The 22,678-nt window shown below is 57.4% G+C and overlaps 2 protein-coding genes across 2 annotated transcripts in view; one reads left to right on the top strand and one right to left on the bottom strand.

The window, feature by feature from the left end:
- The window catches only part of NCS1 (neuronal calcium sensor 1), a 62,796-nt gene that overhangs the window by 16,532 nt on the left and 23,586 nt on the right, over positions 1-22,678 (top strand). Inside the window, exons 2-3 of the mRNA XM_057548837.1 lie at positions 8,001-8,025; positions 20,960-21,098. Of these exons, the coding sequence (XP_057404820.1) occupies positions 8,001-8,025; positions 20,960-21,098 (164 nt within the window). The remainder of the gene's footprint in view (positions 1-8,000; positions 8,026-20,959; positions 21,099-22,678) is intronic.
- LOC103007455 (acireductone dioxygenase-like) lies at positions 16,343-18,281 on the bottom strand. Its single transcript, XM_057548265.1, has 3 exons — positions 18,143-18,281; positions 16,550-17,236; positions 16,343-16,425 (listed from the first exon to the last, which is right to left on the bottom strand). The coding sequence occupies exons 1-3, from the start codon at positions 18,279-18,281 to the stop codon at positions 16,343-16,345; spliced, it is 909 nt and encodes a 302-aa protein (XP_057404248.1).

The following is a 22,678-nucleotide window of genomic DNA, read 5'->3' on the forward strand; positions in this document are numbered from 1 at the left end:
GGCCTCAGGGAGGATCCTGAGGGGCCAAGTGGGATACAGGAGATTTGAACTGGGATTTGAGTGGCTCTGAGCAGCTTCTCACACCTGTGTTCCCTTGAGGGCTTGGCTCCTCTCCGTGTTCTGGAAAGTTTCCTAACTTAGCACGGGTCCCACAGCCTGGCGCCACCAGCCACTTGTCCCGCTGCTGCCCCGGTGGCGGTGAGACCCCTGCCATTTAATTCTAATGCCGTAACTGTCGTCATGATAGCCCATGTCTCCGTGTGGAGCACTTGTCACATGCTGGGCTCAACACTTTCAACTCAACCTCCTCTTGTTGGCTCTGACAGCAGCCCTGTGATGGAGGAGGAAACCATGGCTCAGAGAGGGGAGTGCATTGACCGGGGACACACAGCAACCACACGGTGGGTGGACCCTTCTCTGCAAAGGCCAACAGTGGGAGAGAGCCCGGGTTCTTTGGGCCACGGTCAGGTCCACCAGGCCTGAGCTCAGGGTGGCGAAGAGCAGGTCCCAGGAGCCGGGGGCTCAGCTGGCCGAGTCCCAGCCCAAACCCACCCTCTGTGGTAAGGGACCCACCATCCACTCCAGGCTCCTGAAGTCAGGCCTTATGGGCCTGAAGCTTCCCCCAGACCCCCAGGGGGCTCTTCTGCAGATGAAATAGCCCCAGAACTGCTCAGCCATCCTCCTGCCACCCCAGTGCCCTGGCCCCTCTTAGTGCAGGGGATGGGGGTACCGTGAGGGTGTAAGGAGCAGGGCCCGGGAGGCGGTCAGAGCCTGGTCAGCTGGGTGCTTGTGGACGTGGTTCCCTCTGTACCCCGGGACCCTGGGCGCTTTGTGAGGGTCTCCGGAATCTCGTGTATGAAGGGCTGGGTGCAGGGCTGGCAGCTGTAGTGGTGGCTTACAGGTCCGGTCCTTATCTACCCGTGGAGGGCAGTCTGGTGTCCTGGGTCCTGGCGGGCGAGCCTGCACAGCAGGGTGCAGGGTGAACGAGGCAGGCGGGGCCCCCACCAGCCGGCGCTCAGCCAACGAGGGTGGAAATAGTGAGCCAGGGAGGCTGGGCCACTGCCACCCCAAGGGGAGGGCTGTAGGGTTTGGGGCTCTGGGCACCTCGCTTCTTCTGGGTCAGGGCGAGGGACTCCCGCAGCGCCCAGCGCAGCCCAGACTGCCCGGGATTCTGGGCAGGAGGCCAGGCCTCCTTTCTGATGAAACTCAGGCCGGCCCTGGGGCCCAGCTCCCCTGCAGCTGGGCATTTATGGGAAACAGGCATGGGGCGGGGTGGAGGGCGCTGGGTCCACTCTCTTCCCTCCCCGGCAGAGGCGTGGGATGGTCATCACAGCGACGGTGACCGTGGCACTCGGGCTCCCGTGCGTGTTACCACGTTACATCTGATCTGCGGCGGCTCTGCCGGAGGACTCTTTTACACGTGAGCCTGCCAGCCCCGTCCAAGGTCACCCGCCGCGTTAGTGCATCTGGGACCCAGCCCAGGTTATCTGGCCCAGGGCGGGTGCCCACCCCCCCAGTCTCCATACCGCCCCTCATGGTGTCCGTGGGCTGCTCCCTGGGCTCGGGGCCTGTGGGTCTCCATCGTCACTGACTTGCTGCCCGCAGGTCACTTCGTGGGAGCCTGGAAGTCTCAGGAGCCTCCGGAGAGGGGAAGCAGTGTGGCCATGGCAGGCAGCCCGAAGTCCCCTGCCCCTCCCAGGGGCACCAGTGCATTTCCTCGGGCTGCTGGAAGCTGCTCCGACGGTGCTGGCTGACCTCAGGGGCTGTGGCCCATGGGTCTGTTACAGCTGGGGGTGGGGAGTGATTTGGGGCTGGGGAGCTTGTGGCTCCTGGGGGATTAGAGGGGGCAGCTCTCCTCTCACCCAGCCCTCGGTGTGGCAGGCCCCTGTGGGTGGGAACCCCCACGGGCGTTCAGGGCACTTTCCTGTCCTCCCCGGTGCAGCCCTTCGCGCTGGCACAGCCGGGTAGGGTAGCGTTGCTGCGAGCGGTGGGAGGAGTCCTCTCGCCCTTCAGGGACAGGGACACAGAGGCCCAGACCAGGGAAGTGACAGGTCGTGCAGGACGGGGGCGGCAGACCCCTGGAATCCACGTGCCACAAGACCACCATGCTCTGCCATCTCTCCTACAGACAACTGCCCCTCCTTGGGGATGCGGGGGTCACGGCCCCTGGAGTGGGGGAGTCAGGCTGCTGTGGGGCAGGGGGCCGCATCCTGGCCCACCAGCACGTTCTCTCCCTTCTCTGAAGAAGCTTTGCTAGGAGGGGAGGGACATGACCAAATTAGGGCTGCTGGCGGCTGCTGGGTGGGGACCAGATGGGAGGGAGGAACAGAGGTGGGAGGCTGAGAAGAGGCTGGTACAGCCCTGGGCTGGGGTGGGGGACTCCAGGCCAGCCCTGGTCAGTGCTCTCGTGCTCTCCAGGGAGCCAGGATGGGTGGGACTGCCGGTAGGGCAGGAACAGGGGTGCTCACAGAATGGGGATCCACGAGGGGAGTTCCAGTCTGGGATGGGGGTCCCTTTGGGCCACTTGGAGCATGAGGGGTCCCTGGGCGGTGCAGAGGAGCCAGAAGCCTGGAGGGAGGGGTGCAGGGTGCACATGCCGCCCCCCAGAGAGCACGTGAGGACACTGAGGCAGGGACTTGGAGAACCCCAATATTTGGAGGCTGAGCAAAGACAGAGAGGCCTAGGGCCTGGGGAGGAGCTGACCGAGGGGGGCTGCACTTCTGGAAGGTGTACAGTCAGTGATGTCAGGACTGATGGGAGGGTGGGATTCAGTGACAAGGGGATGCTGGCGGCCAGGTCCAAACAGCCCCCAGTTCTCTTTTTGTGTGAATCAAACCGGGGGCCCCTTTGCTAATGGTTTTCCTGCAGTGGGGGTGGCGGAGGCACAGCCTACACTCACGCAGCCTTTGTCCCTGGAGCTGGAAAGGGCCCGCAGGACAGTGGCTGGGGAGGGGGGAAGAGCTCGCACGCAGGGTGCCCTCCATCCCTCCTGCTGCCGCCAGCGCCTCTGTGGGCCGCAGCCCCTGCTTTCTGTGCCCACCATGTTTGAGCTGAGCTTCAATCAGGAGAGAGGTATTTTGCTTTAGGGAAATCAAAATCAGACTCAACATTTATCCTGGGCTCCAGGGACCGGCTCTCGTGTGTTCGTTCCTGGCAGACAAGAGCTGCAGGGAAAGGAGGAGGAGTGGGGGCGGCCTGGGAACGCGGCTCTGTGGGTGGAGGGGAGCAGGGGGCCCTGGGGGCACCCCTGCCACAGCTGGGGGGTGAAGGCTGGGCAGCGGGCAGGGGCTGGGCCCCTCTCTCCACGCTGAGCCCCCAGAAGGCTCCCTCCCGCTCTGCTGCCCCCAGCTCTCGGGGGAGGTCAGCAGGAGGGGAGTAGAGCTCAGCCCCATGCTAAGCTGGGAATTTTCTATCTACCTCTCAAGAAACCTTCCCGATCACTCTGCCAGGTAGGAGTTTGTACCCCATCCTTCAGATGAGGACTGAGGTTCAGAGAGGTTAAGTAACTTGTTTGGAGCAACCCAGCCTACAAGTGATCAAGACAGGTCTTAAATACTGGTTTCCTAATGAGCCTGGGCACGCCAGGCCTGGAGGCAGGGGTGAGCTGGAGAAAGGCAGCTTGTTTTTAAAATTGGCCGAAGCCAGTTGTAATTGTGAAGGTAAACATGTTGTGAGAAACATGTTTTAGGATGTGTTCCCAATCCAGCCAAGTGGCTTGGTGTTGATGTGGGAATCAACAGGACACTGGGCTGGGGTTTGGGGGTGATGCTGGGAGAAGCGCCTTGACCTCTGGGGGCTTAGCGTCCAGCTGGGAAGGTGAGGGGGAAAAAAAGGGCTTCTGCTGAGCGCTCGCTGGGTGCCAGGCATCACACCAAGCACTTTAAGTCCATCTTCCTCCTCTAAGAGAGAGGCTGTTGGTCCCATTTTACAGATGAACAAACCAAGGCTCAGAGGTGTGGGGTCATTCGCCCAAGACCACACAACCAGAGGCCTCTCTGTGGCCCATCCTACTGTACCGATGTCCTGTTACCCCCTTTCCCCGGCTTGGCCCCGGCAGGCAGTGCCCCATCTGATCCTCTGTTGTACAGTTGATGGGAAGACAGACTACATGTAAAACAGTGATTCCCACATACGAGGGGAGTTTTCAAAGGGGGCTTGGGAGGGCTTCCTAGAAAAGGGACATCCCAGCTGGGACTTGAAATGTGTGTAGGGGTTACAGGTAGCAGAGGTGAGGGCATGTGTTCTGGGCAGAAGGAACAGCAGGTACAAAGGCCTGGAGGTGGGACCAGTTAGAGGAGCTTGAGGGGGTCACAGGGTTGGGGGAAGGCAGGAGAGCAGGGGCCAGTAGCACTGAAAATGACCTTCATTCATGCGGGGCCCTGAGTGCTGAGCCTGGACCCACCAAGTGCTTGGTGGATGCTTGTTAATTTCACACCGGAGGTCGGCTCCGGGAGATGGGGGGATGGGACCAAGCCGGGAGCCTGAGCCTGTCGCTCTAGTATGTGGGTGGAGGGTGGAGGCAGAGGGACCCCATAACTGTCCCTCAGCCCCCTCCTCCCTCCTAGTGCCTGTGGTGGTCGGAGCTGCTAGGGGCGTGCTCCTGGGCAGGACCCTGGGCCCTTCTGGTGCTGTGAGGACGGCACACAGGTGGTGGGCTGATGAGGACAAACATTTCCCCCCAACTTTTTATTTTGAAAGATCAAGAGCAGCACTAGTGCTGTGAGCACCTGTGTGTCCGCATCTAGATTCACCAGCTGTCAGCATTTTGCCACATCTGCTTCCTCTCGCTTTCTAAATCTGTGTGTGTGTATTTCTGAACCTTTCGCAAGAGGCTGCAGGCATCCTGATCGTCACCCCTAAATGCTTCAGGGCACTTCCCGAGGAAAAAGGACATCTTCCCACATAACCTCCCTACCGTTGCTGCTCCTAAAGGAACCAACAGTGTGTCCATCAGGGCATCCAACTGCCCACCTGCAGGCAGCTTCCCCCACCAGCCCCGTCATATCCATCATACCCGTCGTATCTGGTCTTCAACTCCAGATCCAGGACCCAATCCAGGCATTGTGAGCTGCATTTGATGGCCTTGTCTCTTTAGGTTTTTTTTTTCTGGAACAATCCCCTGTCTTTTTTACCTTTCGCACCCTGACTTATAAAAGTATCCTGGCCACTTGTCTTATAGAGTGTCCCCCATTCTGCATTTGCCTGTTTATATCCTCATGATTAGACTCGGGGGGCTTGGATTTGGATGCAGACCTGCCTGACCTTTGGGGAGGGGCTGGGGGCAGGTGGCCAGGCCCCCTGAGACCTGCCTGCTGCCCGCCCCCCTCCAAGACCCTCCAAGATCCTCCAAGGCTCCAGGCAGTCAAGCAGTGGCAGCTGCCGGGCCTGGGACGGTGCCAGGGGATACCTGTTTTCTAAAGGTTAATTCGCTTAAAGCACGGGGCAGGGCCTGTCTTCCCCTCCCCAGCTCACAGCCACCTGTCTGCCCCTCCCCAGCTTACAGCTTGGCTGCCTGCTGACCACACAGTGTACTGTGGTGGGACCATTCTAATGGGGCAGGGGGCAGCCAAACATGTCCGCATCCTAGGAGCTTGTTGGGTTCAGGGGCTGGTGAGGGGCACAGGGGAGCCTGGAGGCTGAGAGGCCCCTGGGGGGAGGCTGCTGGGGGACGGGGCAGGGGTGTGTGGTCAGGAGAGGGTTGGGACTTCTGAGCTGGGGGATTCCAGGGAAGCCTTCTCTGACCCTGGGAGGCCTCCCCTAAGGTCAGCAGTGGACTAGCTGCCTGAGCCCTTGCTACCCGGCTCCTGCCGTTTATATCACATGACGCCAAGGTCATACAAGGTCATGCAGCTCATTGGCTTACTCAAGGTGGGCGGGGGGTGGGCATCCACTTGGACATCCATCCTGGGTTCTGGAGGCACAGTCCTGGCCTCTGGCCCCACCCAGTCACCTTGGGTGACTTCGGGCAAGTAAGCAGACCTGCCTGAGCCTCAGTCTCCTCACTGGGAAAATGGGATCACACCTACCTGTGGGAGTCTTATGCCCGTGAAGAGCACCAAGCACTTTAGTCTTCCCAACAAGCCCATTTGACAGATGAGGAAACTGAGGCTCAGAGAAGGGAAGTACTTAGCCCAAGGACACACAGCTAGGAAGCTGTGGTGCTAGGTTTAAACTCAGGCTGTCCAGTCTGGCTCCAGAGTATAAGCCCCTAAGTTCCCAGCTGTGCTATGATGGGACTCCTGTGTCTCCAGCTTGGGTCTTTAAGCATCAGCCCCTCAGCCCCTGCTGCTCTTCACTGCCAGGTGTGGGTGGCAGGTGTAGGGCAGCCTACCCTGAGTTAGACCACGGACACTTCCCTCTCCACCCCCCCGCTGGACTCCCTTCCCACCCCCTACCCTCTGCCAAAACTCTCTTGGAAAATTGCATTTTTTTACACCAGGTCTGGCTGTTCCCAGTAACCTACAACTCTCACTGTTGCCTCGCTGTTTTTGTCAGTATCCTGCTCATGGACCGGGCTCTTCCTTAGCCTCTGATTGGGCTCGTGGGAGGAGAGCACCGACGAGAAGGGGCCTGGCAGGAGCTTGCAGCCTGCCCCCAGAGCCTGACTGCCAGGGCCTGGCTGGCAGATGGCTGAGCCACAGACCTGAGTTCAGACCCTCGCACTACCACTTCACATCCTGCCCATTTTGTAACTCAGTTTCCCCATTTGCAGCCAGGGCAGAGTCACAGCTTCCCTGGGAGCATTGTCAGGGCAGCTGAGCCAAGGCCCGCCCTGGTACTGATCTAGGCTCGCAGTGGGCACTCAGGACTTGGCGGCTGTTACGAGCTTGCTTTGAACAGTTTTTGAAAAGTGGCCTCAAGTGTGATCGGGCACAAAGGGTGAGGTGGACCCCCTTGGGCCTCCCTCCTCACTTCTCTGGGAAGGGATGCCAGTTCCTTTATTCACCTGACCTGCACCCAACACCCACCGTCCTGTCCATTCGTTTGTTCATTCATCCATTCATTGTACAGGCCTGTATTGAGCACATCCGTGTGCCAGGCCCTGTGCTGGGGATTCAGGAGTTTTCACACCTGTTCTGATTAAATTCCCAGGACAGCTCGTGTGGCAGGTACTATAACTATCTTTCCCACTTTACAAACGAGGAAACTGAGGCATGGGGAACTGGAGGTGCTCTCCCAAAGTCACTCCCCGCCCCCTCTGCCCCGAGAATGAGTGAGGCCTTAGAGGTGGTTAGATGTTCTTGTTCAGTGATTTGAGCGAAATTACTGGTTTTGTTCCAACCTGAACCGATTCAGTACTTTTCATAAAAAAACATTTTTTTGTTTGTTTCATGATTCAATGAAGAATGACTGTTTGGGCTTGGCTGGAGGTTCAGCTACTTTATATGGCTCATTCTGGCTTTTGGTTCACCGTTCTGTTCTCGTCTTGCCTGTAAAAAGAAGCCGGCACTGATGGCTCTGAGGGGCTGGAGGGATGGGTGGAGGAGGGGAAGCTGCTGGGTGCTGCCAGGGCCGAGGAGGGGGCTCAGCCTTTCTGCCCTGGCCCCCCATGTGCAGGCAGGGCAGCTGAGTGCCTGGGGAAGCCAGTGACTTCTGTGACCGTCCTGTCCCCAGGGATGCGAGATGGGGAAGAATTATCTTCAGTGTTGGCCTGGGCACAATAATCCTGCCTGCCCAGCCCAGGACTGCAAGGAGAGGCTAGCCGCTGCCCGCAAGAGGCTGATCTCGGCCGTCCTCCAGGCGGTGCAGTGGGCATCTGGAGGGGATGGGCCAGTGTCATCCCCTGGGGGGTTAGACACAGAGCTCCTGACTGGGACTGTTCACCGGGGCGGGGGTGGGAGTTGCAGGCACCTTCTTGTTCAGAGCTGGCTGGTGTCCAGACTTGGGCAGACTGGCTGTGGGCCGGGGTGGGGAGGGCAGGGGGGAGGCTCCCCTGTGTCTGTCTGTCCCCTAGGACGCCTTCCTGAGCTAAAAGGCCCCTTTTCTGTTTTCTTTTGCAGTTACTGAGAAAGAGGTCCAGCAGTGGTGAGTAGCTGCTTTTCCCCAAACTGTTGGGTGGGAGAGGGGGTGTTGGCTTTGTGCCGATGAGACGGCAGTCCAGCTGCCCGGGACAGCGGCACGTGGAGGACCCTCTGAGAGCGGCTTATCTGCAAACCAGTCCAGGCAGCCTTTGTTCACATCCATTTGTTCACAGGAGACTGACATAGATCCAGTTGAACTGGGGTGGGGGTGGGGTGGTGGTGACTCCTTGCCTTGTGTGGCATCTCTAAGGACCACCAGTGTTAATTTCAGACCCTGCTCACCCAAGGGAGGGGTTTGGACCAGAAACAAGTCAGGAGACTGGATCCCAGGCCCAGCTTTGTCACTAGATCATCCTGTGGCCTTGAGAAGTCTCTTCTCTAGAGTTCAGCCACCCTGTCTATAAAGTGATTGATTAGAGTGGATCAAGGATGGCAGATAGGTTTCTTTTTGGATGCCAGCTCTAATCAATCCATAGTAGCTGCCTGGAGTGCTGTGTTAAGAAGGATTCTGAGGCTGTATATCATGGAGCAAACGGAAAGTATAGCATCATTAATGCCTGGAAGGTCTGGAATGGATTAGTTATGCCTGCCCTGGGGCAGAGAGGGGAGAGTGGTGTACTGTCTGTCGTTGTGGAATGTGGAGCAGACAGGGGAGACCCACAGATGGTAAGGGGAACCTGAGTTGGGGGTAGGTGAGCGAGGAGGCGAGCTTGGAGACCTTCCAGAAAGTTTGGTGGCTTAGAAACGGACTCTGCACCTACCTCTTCCTATCCAAGTGACCTCAAGTGATCCAGCCCCCCTCAGCCTCCATTTCCCCACGTGTGTGACAGGAATGATGAGGCATCAGGGCAACATTCCCTGTAAAGGTCCCAAGAGATGACAACCTTGACAGTGGTCTTCCGTCGACTGTTCAGATGGGGAGCTGAGGCCTACAGATGTGCCCTCCGTCACAGCAGGCCGCAGCGGCCATGGCAAGGGCCCAGGCCACGAGACTCCTGGTGGAGCCCTGCTGGGGGCAGGGCCAGGCTCCCCAGGGGCCACTGCCTACACCTCCCTGTCCTTGAGTCCAGGTGGCAGAGGGGGAGAGTTGTGGCTGCCCTGCTTGGCTCTGCTGACCCCTTGCTGGAGACCCCGGCTAGGTGGGCAGAACCGGGGTGGTGAGCTGGCTGTGCCCCACAGGGGGAGTGGATGCGACGGGAGCAGCTGCCGCTCCCTTCCTCCTCCCCCACATCCTAGGACCCAACAGGTGGGCCTGACCTGCCTCTGACCTCATTTTCCACTTCTCCGCTTCCCCAGGTGAGCATTCCAGAAATACTCCTGCTTCTAGGTATTTTTTTTTTTTGGCTGCGTTGGGTCGTCGTTGCTGTGCGCGGGCTTTCTCTAGTTGCGGCGAGCGGGGGCTACTCTTCGTTGCGGTGCGCGGGCTTCTCATTGCAGTGGCTTCTCTTGTTGCGGAGCACAGGCACTAGGTGCGCGGGTTTCAGTCGTTGCAGCACGCAGGCTCAGTAGTTGTGGCTCACGGGCTCTAGAGCGCAGGCTCAGTAGTTGTGGCGCATGGGCTCAGTTGTTCCGTGGCATGTGGGATCTTCCCGGACCAGGGACCAAGCCCGTGTCCCCTGCGTTGGCAGGCAGATTCTTAACCACTGCGCCACCAAGGAAGTCCCTGTTTCTAGGTCTTTATCTGTGAGGCTCTCCCTCCTGGATAGCCCCACCCCGCCTTCCCGAGCCTTTGTCACTCACTTTTCCCACCCTTCCTTTCAGGGCCATCTGAACTCCACTCTCCCAAGGCTTACCTAAGTCACCTCCTCCAGGAAGCCTTCCTGGATTCCCCATCTGTACATAATCCCCCTCCTTCCCACATGGCAGCCAGAGGGGTTTTTGTTGAGCAAATATTCAATGATGCCAGGCTTCTGCTTAAACTCTCCCTGGACTCAGGTGAATTCTGCACCTCTGGCATGGTTACGTGGTTACGAGGCCTGGCTCAGGCCAGCCTTGCTGTGCCGACCCCTCCAGTCTCACTGCCATTTCTTCCTCTCCTCTGCCCTCTGCCCTCTGGCCTGCCCGAATTGCTATCCGTTCCCGAATTCACCTTACTTTCTGGGGCTTCCTGACCTTTGCCTGGGCTGTTCCCCGCTCTGGGAATACCCCTCCTCCTCTTTGCTTGGCCACCACCTCCTCACCCTCAGGCCTTCTTCCCTGAAACCTCCTGAGCCCGCAGGTTGAGTTAGGGGCCTCCTCTGACCTCCCACAGCCCAGTGTCACAGCCCGGGACACACCAGGCACAAACAGGACACACCTGGGACAAACAGCAGTTACAGGTCTGTGTCCCCCTTCGCCTCCCCTCCTGACCTTGAGGCCGGCTCTGCCCTGTTCACTGCTGTGTCCCCAGGGCCTGGCCATAGCAGGTGCTCAGCACCCATCCGGCACCCCTAGGTGCTTCACATACGCATTGTCATCGACTCCTGGGCGCTGTCCCGGGGGTTGACATGGTTTATCATCTCCATGGCATGGGAAAACTAAGCTGAGGCTCAGAGAAGGTCGGAGCAGGGATGAGGGCAAGGTCTGTCCTTGCGAGGTGGCAGATGCCTCCCCAGTGCTGCTGTGTGCTGGGCGCGCTCTCAGATGTGGCCTTGTTCATTTTGTCCTCGTCGTCACCCAGAGCGGTGTCCCACCATGGCATTCCCTGGACGAGGCTCCTGAGCCCCAGGAGGTGCAGGGCACACCTGAGCCCTGGCATCCTCCCCTGCTCCCCTGGGTCTTCCCCAGGAGAGACAGGAGGCAAAGTGGCCAGCAGGGCTCCGGAACCAGGGCTTGAGCTGAGCAACCTCGGACAAGTTACTGGACTGCTCGGTGCCTCAGTTTCCCCATCTGGAAAGTGAGGGTAATAATAGTCAAGCTTTATAGGAATACTGTGAAGAATAAATGAGCTAATTCATACACAGCGTCTGGAACAGAGCCTAGTAATAAGTTCTCTGTTTTGTTAATAACGCTAATACTACTAATAACACTGATCAGTACAATCATGGAGGGATCCTGAGATTGAGGGTCCTCTCCTCATTATGTAGATGGGGAAACTGAATCCCAAACAGGTGGAGGGATTTTGTTCCTTCATCAAGCTGACATCTGAGCTATGACCTGGACAACAGGACTCAACCACAGAATAGTGTTCCAGGCACAGGGAACGGCAAGGACAGAGGCTCAGCAGTGGGAAGGGGCTTGGTGTGTTTGAAGAACAGCAGGGAGGCCAAGGAGGCCGGCCTGGAGGAGGCAGTTGAGGCTTCTACAACAAAACCAGGGCCCTTGTGATGCCCAGTCCTTGCTGTAGGGGAACTCTCTCTAAAGAGCTTATAAAGAAAAAAAAAGATCTTTTCTTTGCCACAAAGTTCCATGGACCTCAAGTAAATGCCCTTTGGTTCATTTTGGTGGTGCCTTTCTCTAACCCTCCTGGGTCAGCCCACCACCTACCTCACTGTTGTATCCTAGAATGGTTATACCCCACAGGGAGAAGGTAGACTAGGGATGGTTAAACAGCGACACTCATACCACCACTCTCCCCACCTGTGTCCACAGCAGACATCAGTAATGGATCACAGATTATGGCACTCTGGATCAGTCTCCTCCAGTGCTGTGGGCAGCCCGTGTAATTATTCTTAGCACACGAAATGAACCAATTTGTAATCCCATGAAGGGCCTACACCTCCCTGGTTCACTGGGACCATAACACAAGCCTGCTGGGTCAGAGGCCAGATCCATGCAGCCCGCTATCCCCTCTGTCCTTTGCACAGGAGACAAATGGGACAAGCACCTGCATCCCAGGTGCCCTGGCCCATTTCAGAGGACCCTTTCTCACCACGCCTCCAGCCATGCCCCTTCATGTCCTAAACGGCTCTCTGGCACCTGATAGCTGGGGAATGCCTGCCCTTCCTTGGGAAAACTCAGGTTCCTGAGCCCAGACTACCAGGGCAGCAAACAATTTAGCACCAAACCATCTGGGGTGGGATTGGGAAATGGGAGGGAGGGGCACACGGAGAGCAGCGGGGCCGCAATGGACAGAGTTTTCCGATCACACCTGTGACATGTGTGGGTGGATTCAGCCAGGGCGGCTTCAGTTTCCTCCTGTGTTTCTCTCTCTCTTGTTTAAAGCCCTTCATGGCTTCTTCCTGCACTTAGAATAAAGACCCAGCCCCTTTGCCTGGTCCTCGGGGCTCCCCAAGGTCTCTGGCCTCACCCTCTCCCTGGCTTACCAGGCACCAGCCACACTTACTGTCCCTCAGCCATGCCACGCTCCTTCCTACCTCAGGGCCTCCATCCTTGCTGTTCCCTCTGCTGTTCCCTCTGCCCCAGATCTTGGCATCTTCGCTGCAATGTCACCTCCTGGGAGAGGTCTGCACTGACCACCCTGCCCCTGTTTTTCCAGCCTGGTACAGGATCATCTTGTTTGGTGCTGACTTTCAGTAGCTGCTCCCCAGAATAGGAACCAGACCCAGGGGTCTTCTGTGACTCTGTGACTTGTCCTGGGCCACCCAGTGAGCAGAAGTAGAGCTGGGCATGTCCCAGGTCCTCCAGGAGAGCTGAGGACCCAGGTGGTCCGGAGCGCAGACCAGACCACAGGGATGGGATGCCTGAGCCGGGCCAGCTGGGCGCTCACCTCACACCCAGCTTCATGCTGGGCACCCATGGTGTCATCTCCGCTGCTCCTGGCTCTGTATTTGGCAGAGACGGGAGGAGGCTGGGGCGTCGGGAGGTGGGGCCAGTGTCAGGTCCACAGCCAGCCCGAGGCCCCTGCCCACCACATCCCTTCCTCTTGACCAAGCTCCATTCACCACAATGGAAGATCGGGAACCTCGATGGGGACTGACTAGGAAACTATAGCAGGTCCCAGGCCCTTAAAGGCGATCGTGAAATTGTGATCACCTGGAGGGTGAAGGGAACGCCATCCCGAGGGGGAACAGCAGGGCACAAATAGTGCCCCAACACAGTTCCATGATGAAGAAAGTGTGGACGGAAAAGAAGATGGAAAGGAAACTGGCCAGAGGCTAGAAGTGGGTGTGCTGGGGGTGGTGGCATCATGGGTATTCTTTTTTCGCTTATATTTTCTATTTTACAAGTTGTCTGTAATGCTTTTATTACACTTATAATAACCAAATAACCCAATGGTATTGTAACAAAAATAGTGGGCGGAAGCAGGAGGAATTCTGCAGCCGCCTTCACAGGGCCAGCTGTCAATCCTGGACCCTCCTCCGTAGTCACAGCTGTGGGTAAGGAGGCCGCCGCCAATGCCGTGGGGTCAGTCTAGGAACAGCCCATTTTACAGATGAAGAAACTGAGGCTCCGAGGGGCGGAGACACTTGTCTGGGTCTCACAGCTGTGTGTGTGTGTGGAGTCTGGGTCCAGCTTGCTGGCCTCCATGGCCTGGGCTACAGGGGCTCAGCTCTGCTGGCTCTGGCTTTGGGAAACCCCACAAAGCTGAAGGCGGTGGAGGATGGTGGGGCGCGGTGAGGAGAGAGATGGGGGAGTGGAGAGGAGCAGGGAAGAGGCCTCATCCTCATGGATGTGTTTGAGCCCCTCCTCCAGGATCGTCTGAAGGCAGGTCTCCAGGGAGCTGGGAGGGGAACGCCAGGGGAAGGAAGGTGTTTGAAAAGATAATGGGAGAACAGTTTGCCAGGGCCGCTGTGACAGTCCCTGATTGCAGCCGGGGGTTATGCTTTATTATTTATCCATCTACTTACTTCCCACTTTCCACAGTGCAGAGAGAAGCATCTGCCACACCTAACCCTGGCGGGGAGGGAGGTGGGCATGGAGGGCTATGTGAGGCTTGCTTCAAGCTGGGTCCCAGAGGACGAGGCTCTGTGGGAACTGCAAGCAGTGAATTCCAGAAAGTCCTAGCAGGCTGGTGCCTTTGGGGAACCAAGGCCCTGGCGGCGTTGGGGATGCTGGGGGCCACAGAGAACGGGATGCTGAGCTGGGGTTGGACCCGTGCCTCATGGCCAGCGTGCATTCATGCATTCACTCATCACTCATTCATTCATTAATTCACTCATTGCTCCCTCATGCCTTCATTCACTCATTCATTCATTCATCCGGTCACTCATTCACGCCCTCATTCATTCAGTCACTCATTTGCTCCTCATTCATTCATTCAGTCACTCCTTCATTCATTTATTCACTCCCTCATTCACTGCCTTACTCCTTCATTCATTCGCTCACTCCCTCATTTGCTCACTCCCTCATTCATTCTGTCACTCATTCACTAATTCATTCATCTGCTCACTCATTCCTTCATTCGTTTGTTGGTTCATTCATTCCGTAAATCTTCACTGAGCACCTATTATGTGCCAGGCCCATGGCCAGCACTGGGGGCGGCAGGGACTGGGGGAGACGAGGTGCTGGAGTCCCCTGGGGGACACAGGCTGGCGCAGTGGGGGGCAGAGGCGGGGTGGGAAGCTTACAGGGAGGAAGCCCAGCGTTGAGTCGGGAGTGTTTTATAAGTGGCGTTCAGCCTTCAGTGTTTTTATGAAATGACAGCTTTCTTTTTTTTTCCCCTTTCCCTTTTAAAGAGGCTTAAGAATGCAGTTGTCAAATCTGGGATTTTCTTCTCCCGTCTCCACCCCGTCGTGGAGAGCTGGTTCCCAAGCACAGTCAACCATGTCGAAAACCTGTGCTCTGGTGGCTGGAAACTGCATATGGAGCTCAGGAGCCGTGCCACGTCCCCAGCTCGGTTCCACAGCTTCTCCTCCCATCCCCGAAGAGAGTTGAGACCCCTGCTCTAGAACATGGTTGTGGGAGGGGTGGTCTCCATATAAATTCCTCAGAACGCTTTTTGTGCCTCACACCCCATCCCTGGCCTAACCTGCACCAGCGACAGTGCCAGGACTACTGCTGCTTCCACCCTTGTTCTGGAATCAGGCAGAAGGCACTGAGGAAAGCAGGCCACGGAGGCTTCGGGCCTCGCTGGTGACTGGATCCACACAGAGGCGGTGGCAGGGGTCCAGTTGTGGCCCCCCATTTGCTAGCTGTGCAGCTCCAGTAGATATTTACTGAGCACCTGCGGTGGACCCTGCAGATTCGGGGTGAGCTAGAAGACGGGGTCCCTGCCTTGACGGACCCTGTGGTGCACTCACTGGCCCAGGCATCATACAGGCTACAGGCACAGCTGCGAGGCCCAGGCCAGGGACAGGGTGCTGTGAGTGTGTCGACCAGTGTGTGTACTGGAGTCTTGGGTGGCCAGAGCAGGCTTCTCTAGGGGAGATGCACTGAAGCCAAGAAAAAAAGGGGGAAGGAGGAGGGGAAGGAGTGGGCCGGGCAAAAGAAATGCCGTGTGAAGGCCCTGAGCCAGGAGACTTAACAGCCCCCAGCCTCAGTTTCTCCATCTGTACAATGGGCATAATAATCCTCCCCTCCTGGGCCTGTTGGGACGATTTGGTGAAATGGTGCCTGGAAATCACATAGCTCCGTGCCCGGCTCTCAGTAGGTCCCTGTTATTCAGAATCGCAGATCACTGGAAGGCAGACACTGGGGAAGACCCTTCCCTCCGCTTTGTGGGGGTCCCCAGAGACCATCTAGCCCCGTGGTTCTCCACTGGAGTGGTTCTGCTCCGGGGGGATATTTGGCACTGTCTGGAGACACTTTGGGTTGTCATAACCTGGGGCGGGGGCGCTTCTGGCATCTAGCAGGTGGAGGCCAGGGATGCTGCTAAACCACCGGACAGACCCCCATCGCCAAGAATCATCTGGCCCCAAATGTCAATGGCGTGGGTGGAAAAACCCTGATCTAGTCTAAGTCACTTATTTTACCAGCAGGGAAACTGGCGGGCATTGCAGGGAAGGGGTTTGCTCGGGCCCCTCTCACTGTGAGACAGGATGGGCCAGGGCTGGAGCACAGGGCAGGCCCCAGAGCAGGTTTCCAGGCAGCAGCGTGTCTGAAGGAGAGACGGGGTGGGGGCGGGGCGAGGGAGAGGCCCAGGCCTGTTGGAACCTGAGCCTGGGTCAGGGATGGGGCTGCAGTCACGTACATCTCTCAGTCATCCTGGGATAGAATTCTTGGGCAGGAACTCTTATTTTTTAAATTTTTATTTATTTTCTTTTAACATTAAGGCAGCTACTGTATTTTGAACAAGAAAGTGGCATAAGCAAGCGAGTGTCCCCCTAACATGCCAGTTCGTCCCCCACGGCACCCCACCGCCCCCCAGCTTTCCCCGTGTTTTGGGAGAAAAGCATCTTTTCTCTGCCCAGTCCTGTCATCCACTGTCACCCCTCTGCACAAGGCAGGCATGGCCTCGCCTGGTATCTACTTAAAGTCCAAAAATTGTCCAGATGGGGCAGCTAAATGGCTGCATTTGGGGAGATGAAATTCACTCGGTCAGAGCTGGAGGTACCAGCTGACACAGGGCCACTGACCACTGATCCTGAATCAGAGAAAATGAACGGATCTGCCCAGGTTTCCACAGGTGCTTCCATGTACAAACAAGTTCTATAACTACTTCCATTAAAATGTATTCTGATCAAGCAACCTTGCAGAGGAAAGCTCACCTAGCCTCAAGTCTATAACACAAAAGCAAGGAGAAAATGACAGATTTTCTGCTGCCATCACATCTGGAACCTTCACAAGGGGGGCCGGGGTGCATGAGGCCCCAGGGCACCGCTGGGCTGTCTGCGCCAGAAATTCCAGGTTCTGCCTCCAGGCCTCGAAGTTGTCAGCCGGCCGGTTGTATGCCGTCCACACTGGGTCTCCCACAAACAGCCGCGTGGCCTTCTCATATTTCTTCTCGTCCAGTGTGAAACGGTGGTAAATCCTGGCAGGGAGAATGATCACGTCTCCTTTTTCCATGAAGATCCGGATCCACCTGTCCTCTTTATCTCTCACGTCAGAGTACCCAGTGCCGTCCCAGATGAAGCGAATCTTGTCATCCAGGTGTAAATGCTCCTTGTAAATCATCTTAATCTTTGCTTCGTAATTTGGTAGTTTGTCTCTGCCTATGGTTGTTATGTCCATCCAGGAGTAGTTTCTCTCTTTTCGGATCTTTTCTAATTCTGGATCATTCTCATATTCGTTAGCATCCAATTTCCAGTAAAGGACCCCGAGCCCGCGCAGCTGCTCCAGGCCGACCGGGCGCACGGGCTCCGCGTGGTGGAGCCATGGCGGGTTGTCAGCCGAGTCGTCCGTGTACCAGGCCTGCACCGTGGCCGGGCCGGGGGCACTGCCGCCTGGCCCCAGACCTGCGCCGCGACCTGCCCAGGCTGGTCTCAAGAGCTCTGTTATTAAGCCGCAGCTCCCTTGGGTGCCCACCGTGGGGTGGGGGTGTGTGCCTGGGGTGAGTGTCCTGGCTCAGCCCACCACGGGGGTTGGGCTGCACCTCGGAATCGGACCATGGCAGGAGGTCCTGGCCTCAGAGCTGTGAGGACTTGAAGAGCAAATCTGGGGCCTGGGGCAAGCGGGGCGTCTGGGACAGACCTCCTCCTCTCTGCTCCAGTGAGACAGGGTGCCCCGCATCTTCTGATGATGACCGATGGGGTTATGCAATGTTTGGGGAGCAGGCTCTTGGCTTTCCATGGGGCTGGGGCCAGTGCAGCCTGGCGAAGAGGGAGACTGGGAGGCAGGAGTCCCGGGTGTGAGCCCTGTTTCTGCTGCTAACTTGCTGTGTGACCTTGGGCCAGTCTCTCTCCCTCTCTGGGCCCCCAGTTCCCCATCAATCCACAGAGGGGTGGGCGTATATCTGTGGCTCTCTAACCATCTGCACGGAGTTCTCAGGTTCTGACCAGGGTCCCCGGGGCTTAGGAAGAAGATGCCTGACACCTGGCCTCTCCCTCTCTCTGTGTGTTCGTTCATTCATTCATTCATTCATTCAGCTCATTCATTGAGCTCACTGGGCATTTACTGAGCCCCCGTTATGTGCCAGGCGTCAGGGCACTGGGAGTTCACTGTTGGGTGGAGGACACAGACTGGTGGCAAACATGACACAGCGTGGTTCGTGCTGCGCTGGGGTCGTTCAAGGGATGGGGGAGCAGATGAGCATTGCGGCCCCTGGGGGCCTGGGCGGACGTCCTGGAGGGAAGCCGGGACCTGGTGGATGAGTGCATTAGCCAGGCAAAGAGGAAGAGGATGTGTTTTGCAGGCACAGGGACCTGCAGGCCCAAAGGCCTGGCGGCTGGATGGCATGGCAAGCTCTGGAAAGTGCGGCAGGGTGTGGAATATGGGTGGCGTGGGGCGGTGAGGGTGTGTGGCCAGAGGAGGCTGGGCCGTCAGGCTGGAGCAAACCTTCATCGATCGGGCCCCCGAGGGGGTGGGCCTGCTGCTAATGGCACCAAGGGGGCTGGGGCCCCACAGTGACAGTGACAGTGACAGTCTCTGCAGGGGAAACCGGATAGTCCCCCGGAGGCTCCCCACCGAGGCCAGCCTGCCTGTACCCACCTGCCCCCAGTAAAGCTGCAGGGCCCCCCGCGGCTGTTCGCAGTGCTGACAGCTCCCGCTGCTGCGGCACCTGCGCTGCCTCCCCTCCTAAGAGCCAGGCACCCGCAGGGACCGGGCCGCGAGACGCCTCTGGGCGCCTTTTGTTCTCCCTTTATTGTTTTTAATAATCTTTTCAAATCACTCAAGTGACACACAGCCATTGTGGGGAAATGGGAGGCTCTGGGGGACACAACGGGAAGCGATGGCCCCCCCTCTGGCCTCCAGGGCCGGCTGTGCCCCCATGTGGTCATCACGGCCTGGCCGTGAACAGGCTGGGCCTGTTCCCTCCTCCTGCCCAGGGACCCGTCCTGACCAGGGGCCTGGGGTCATGGACCAGATCTTGGCTCCGAAACGCTCCTCTCTGGCTCTGCATCCTGGCCCAGATGTGAAGGTTTGAGTCTGGAACACCCAGCTGGGAAGGAGGCTTCAAGGGGAGGGACCCGGAGGGGCCGAGTCCCTTCCTGGTACCTGCTGTGGGAGGGGCCCTGACCTCTGTGCCTCAGTGCCTTCATCTGTGAAATGGGGATCACTGAACCCACTGAGCAGGGTTGAGTGGCGACTGCAGGAGGAACCGCCCACGAAGGCTTAGTCCAGTGCCCGGCATGGGGCTGTTGTCAAAGATGCAGGCGGTGGTGAGATGGGGCAGCGATCCTGGTTACTGGGCCGGGACCGCCTCCCTGGGCCTCTGGCCCCTCGAGGTGCCCCAGGGGGTGGGTGGGGAGGCACGCAGAGGCCCAGCCATTTTTCACAGCCTCATGCTTGCTGGGGGCACTGCGGGAGGGTGGGTGCCCACGGCAGCCCAACGCCACGCCCCACTCCATCTCCCAGCCTCGCCCTCACCCCTAAGGAACCGCTGACATGTTAGCAAGAGTCTTGTCTTGCTTTCTTTCTGACATCTGACCTTGATCACTTAGGCCCCAGAATTCCCAAGGCTCCCTCCTTCCGGTGCCCTGCGTGTCCCTTCACCCAGCCTGGGCCCCTTAGCTTGTTCTCTGATGGGTGGAGGGACAGTGGCTTCTCCACACGCTCCCTGTGTGTACGGCCCTCAGTCACGGCGCCACCAGCAACTTTCCCGGAATGTGACGGGAGAGTGGCCCTGGGTAGACCAGAGAACAGTGGGGCAGGGTGGGGGACGTCTTTGGCGAGCCCGTGTCTCTGAGCATCTGGCCCCATCAGTGGTTACTTCGAACCCCACCTCAGCTCCAGTCTGGGCTGCAAGGACTTGCAGATCTCCCCGTCTCAAAGCCTCAGTTTCCTCATCTTTAAAATGGGCTTGGGACTTCCCTGGCGGTCCACTGGTTAGGACTCCGCGCTTTCACTGCTGGGGCCCGGGTTCAATCCCTGGTTGGGGAACTAAGATCCCACAAGCCACGCGGCCAAAAAAAAAAAAAAAAAAGAGGGCTTCATCATAGTACATTGCTCATAGGGCTGTTATGGGCATTCCAGGAGAATCAGGTTTGCAAAGTTCCCAGCAGAGAGTGGTCCAGCAGAGGTAGCAGCTGGTAGCTGATAATAGCTGACCTCTCTCTCTAGCCCCCCTTTGTAGGGAATCCTCCTCAGAGGAATGTATGTCCTGGTTGGAGTTGCCAAGCTACATTCAGGAGCCAACTTATGAGTTGATTTAAAAGAACACATTGAGGTCATAATACTAAAGATCGTGCCATTGCTTATTTTTTACGTCCAGCCCTGTGCCAAGTATGCTACATCATCTCACACAGTCCCCACAAGATGGATGTGATAGCTGTCCCTGTTTATAGATGAGGAGAGTCAGGCTCAGAGAGGTGAAGGCACCTGCCTGACGATGCAGCTAGCAAATGCAGGACTGGGATTTGGGCTGCAAAGCCATGTTGCCATCAGCTGGCCGGGTATCTGGAGGGTCCCTGGGCACTGGGAATGCAGGGTGGGCAGGTCCAATTGGGACCCACCAGGATGCCCTCCGAGCTTGCTGGGCGGCTCCCGCGTCGTTTACACAGTTCTCTGGGAACAGAGGCAGGGGAGCGGGTGTGTGCACACTGGGGGGTGCAGGCATGTGGGAGGAACCAGCTGCCGGCCCCATATGGTGGCTCTGCCCACCAGCGCCACCAGCGCCACCAGCACCACCTGCCTGCCTGGCTCCGGGAGGGGCTCAGTGGAGAGGGTCGGGGAGGGGGGAGTACCTTGTGCGAGAGCGGGACTTCGGGGAGGTCGTTCATGCAAGTTTTGTTTTAGTCGCCTGTGTGGAGCAGGGGGCCGAGTGGCCAAGTGACTCTTATGCCTCTGGGACAGATGAGGCTAAGAGAGGTGTGGCCACCTGTCCCAGGTCACACAGCTGGCGAGAGGCAGAGGCGGGATGAGCCCGTGCCCGTGGAGTCCAGGTCTGTGCTCACAGCCCCGTGTGGCGCTGTCTCCCGGGACAGGGATTCACAGGCTTCCAGGGCGCTGGGCAGGAGCTCCCAGCAGGTGGGTGATGCTGGAGTCTCCTTCACCCTCTCTCACCTGGTCTCTACCTCCAGGTACAAAGGCTTCATCAAGGACTGCCCCAGCGGGCAGCTGGACGCAGCGGGCTTCCAGAAGATCTACAAGCAGTTCTTCCCGTTTGGAGACCCCACCAAGTTCGCCACATTTGTTTTCAACGTCTTTGATGAAAACAAGGTGAGCTGGGAATTGACAGGGCCTGTGCCAGCCCGGAGTCCCCTCCCTCCGGCGGCAGCCTGCGCAGCTCCACACCCACGCTGTCCTGCTGATGTTCCGTTCCAGAGAAGGAACACACAGACGTGTGCACTCACACATACACATATACGCATGCACATGCGTGCACACCCACACGTGCTTATACACAGATGCACACAAACGCATGCATGCACACACATACATGCACTCATATTGTACACAAATGCATGCATGTATATACATTGCAGGAGCTCACACATGCACAAGGAACCCACAGAGATCCGTGTATGCACATACATACCATGCACACAGACATACATGTATACACACATGCACACATGTATACCTTGACCCTTTTCTTACATGCACAAAATGCAAATGCCTCCAGGGATAATAATAGGATTTATAATCATAACTGACATTTACTGAACATTTACTACGTACTACGCTCTTTATGTGGATTTTTTTTTTTTAATAAATTTATTTATTTATTTTATTTTTGGCTGCATCGGGTCTTCGTTGCTGCACATGGGCTTTCTCTAGTTGCGGCGTGAGGGCTTCTCATTGCAGTAGCTTCTCTTATTGCGCAGCATGGGCTCTAGGTGCACGGGCTCAGTAGTTGCAGCACGTGGGCTTGGTAGTTGTGGCTCGTGGGCTCTAGAGTGCAGGCTCAGTAGCTGTGGTGCACGGGTTTAGTTGCTATGTGGATTATTTTTAGTGAGACCTTACAACCAACTGCCTGTACGGATGCCTTTTAATTGCCCCCATTTTGCAGATGAGGAAACTGAGAATCATATAATATGGGATCTTTTGTGCCTGGCTTCTTTCACTGAGCATCGTGTTTTCAAGGCTTATCCGTGTTGCAGCGTGTCCCTTCCTGGTGACGGCCACCCTGACAGCATATCCACCATTGGGGCATCTGCAGTCCTCCAGACCCTGTGCCACGCTGGCATATTTCCTGGCTCTCTTGTATTCAAGGTGGACGTACTGTAACTTGTTTCCACGCTCCACGCTGTAGGGCAGTCGGATTTTTTCTGCTCTGTCATGCCCTGGCTTTCTCCACAGGTGGCCTCAGCTGACAATCACACTGTCTGGCCCTGGGAAGAGCTGTAGCCTCTCCGGACCTCAGTTTCCTTATTCGCAAAATAAATAGGATTGAACAGTCCAGAGCCCCACCTTTTTCTAAAGCCCCTGAGCCTGTGGTTCAAGGCCGAGGAGAAAGGGGTTTCTGGGTGACTCCTGCCCAGAGGGTCATGTGTGCTGGTGGTCCCTCTTCCTCCCACCAGATGTGGAGTGTCAGGCTCTCCCTTTGGCCTCACCCTTTTCCTTGTCCCTCCTACCTGGCTTTTCCCTTTTTTTTTTTTTTTTTTTTGGCCACACCATGCAGCATGCGAGATCTTTGTTCCCCGACCAGGGATCAAACCTGTGCCCCCTGCATTGGGAGCTCGGAGTCTTAACCACTGGACCGCCAGGGAAGTCCTCTTTTCCCATTTCTAATCCTACCCCCTCCCCCTCCCCCTCCCCTTCCTTTTCCTGACCCTCATCCCTTCACTCCCGCACTC

Source organism: Balaenoptera acutorostrata, chromosome 6 (assembly GCF_949987535.1).
Source record: "Balaenoptera acutorostrata chromosome 6, mBalAcu1.1, whole genome shotgun sequence".
NCBI classification, from domain to species: domain Eukaryota; kingdom Metazoa; phylum Chordata; class Mammalia; order Artiodactyla; family Balaenopteridae; genus Balaenoptera; species Balaenoptera acutorostrata.

Excerpts from the sequence above, each read along its gene's own strand:
- LOC103007455 (XM_057548265.1), bottom strand. The coding sequence starts at position 18,281 with ATGAAGGTTTGCTCCAGCCTGACGGCCCAGCCTCCTCTGGCCACACAC. Across the intron at positions 17,237-18,142 it reads CCAGGCCTTTGGGCCTGCAG|GTCTGGGGCCAGGCGGCAGT; the intron begins GTCCCTGTGCCT and ends GTCGCGGCGCAG. Across the intron at positions 16,426-16,549 it reads TGTTATAGACTTGAGGCTAG|GATCAGTGGTCAGTGGCCCT; the intron begins GTGAGCTTTCCT and ends TCTCTGATTCAG.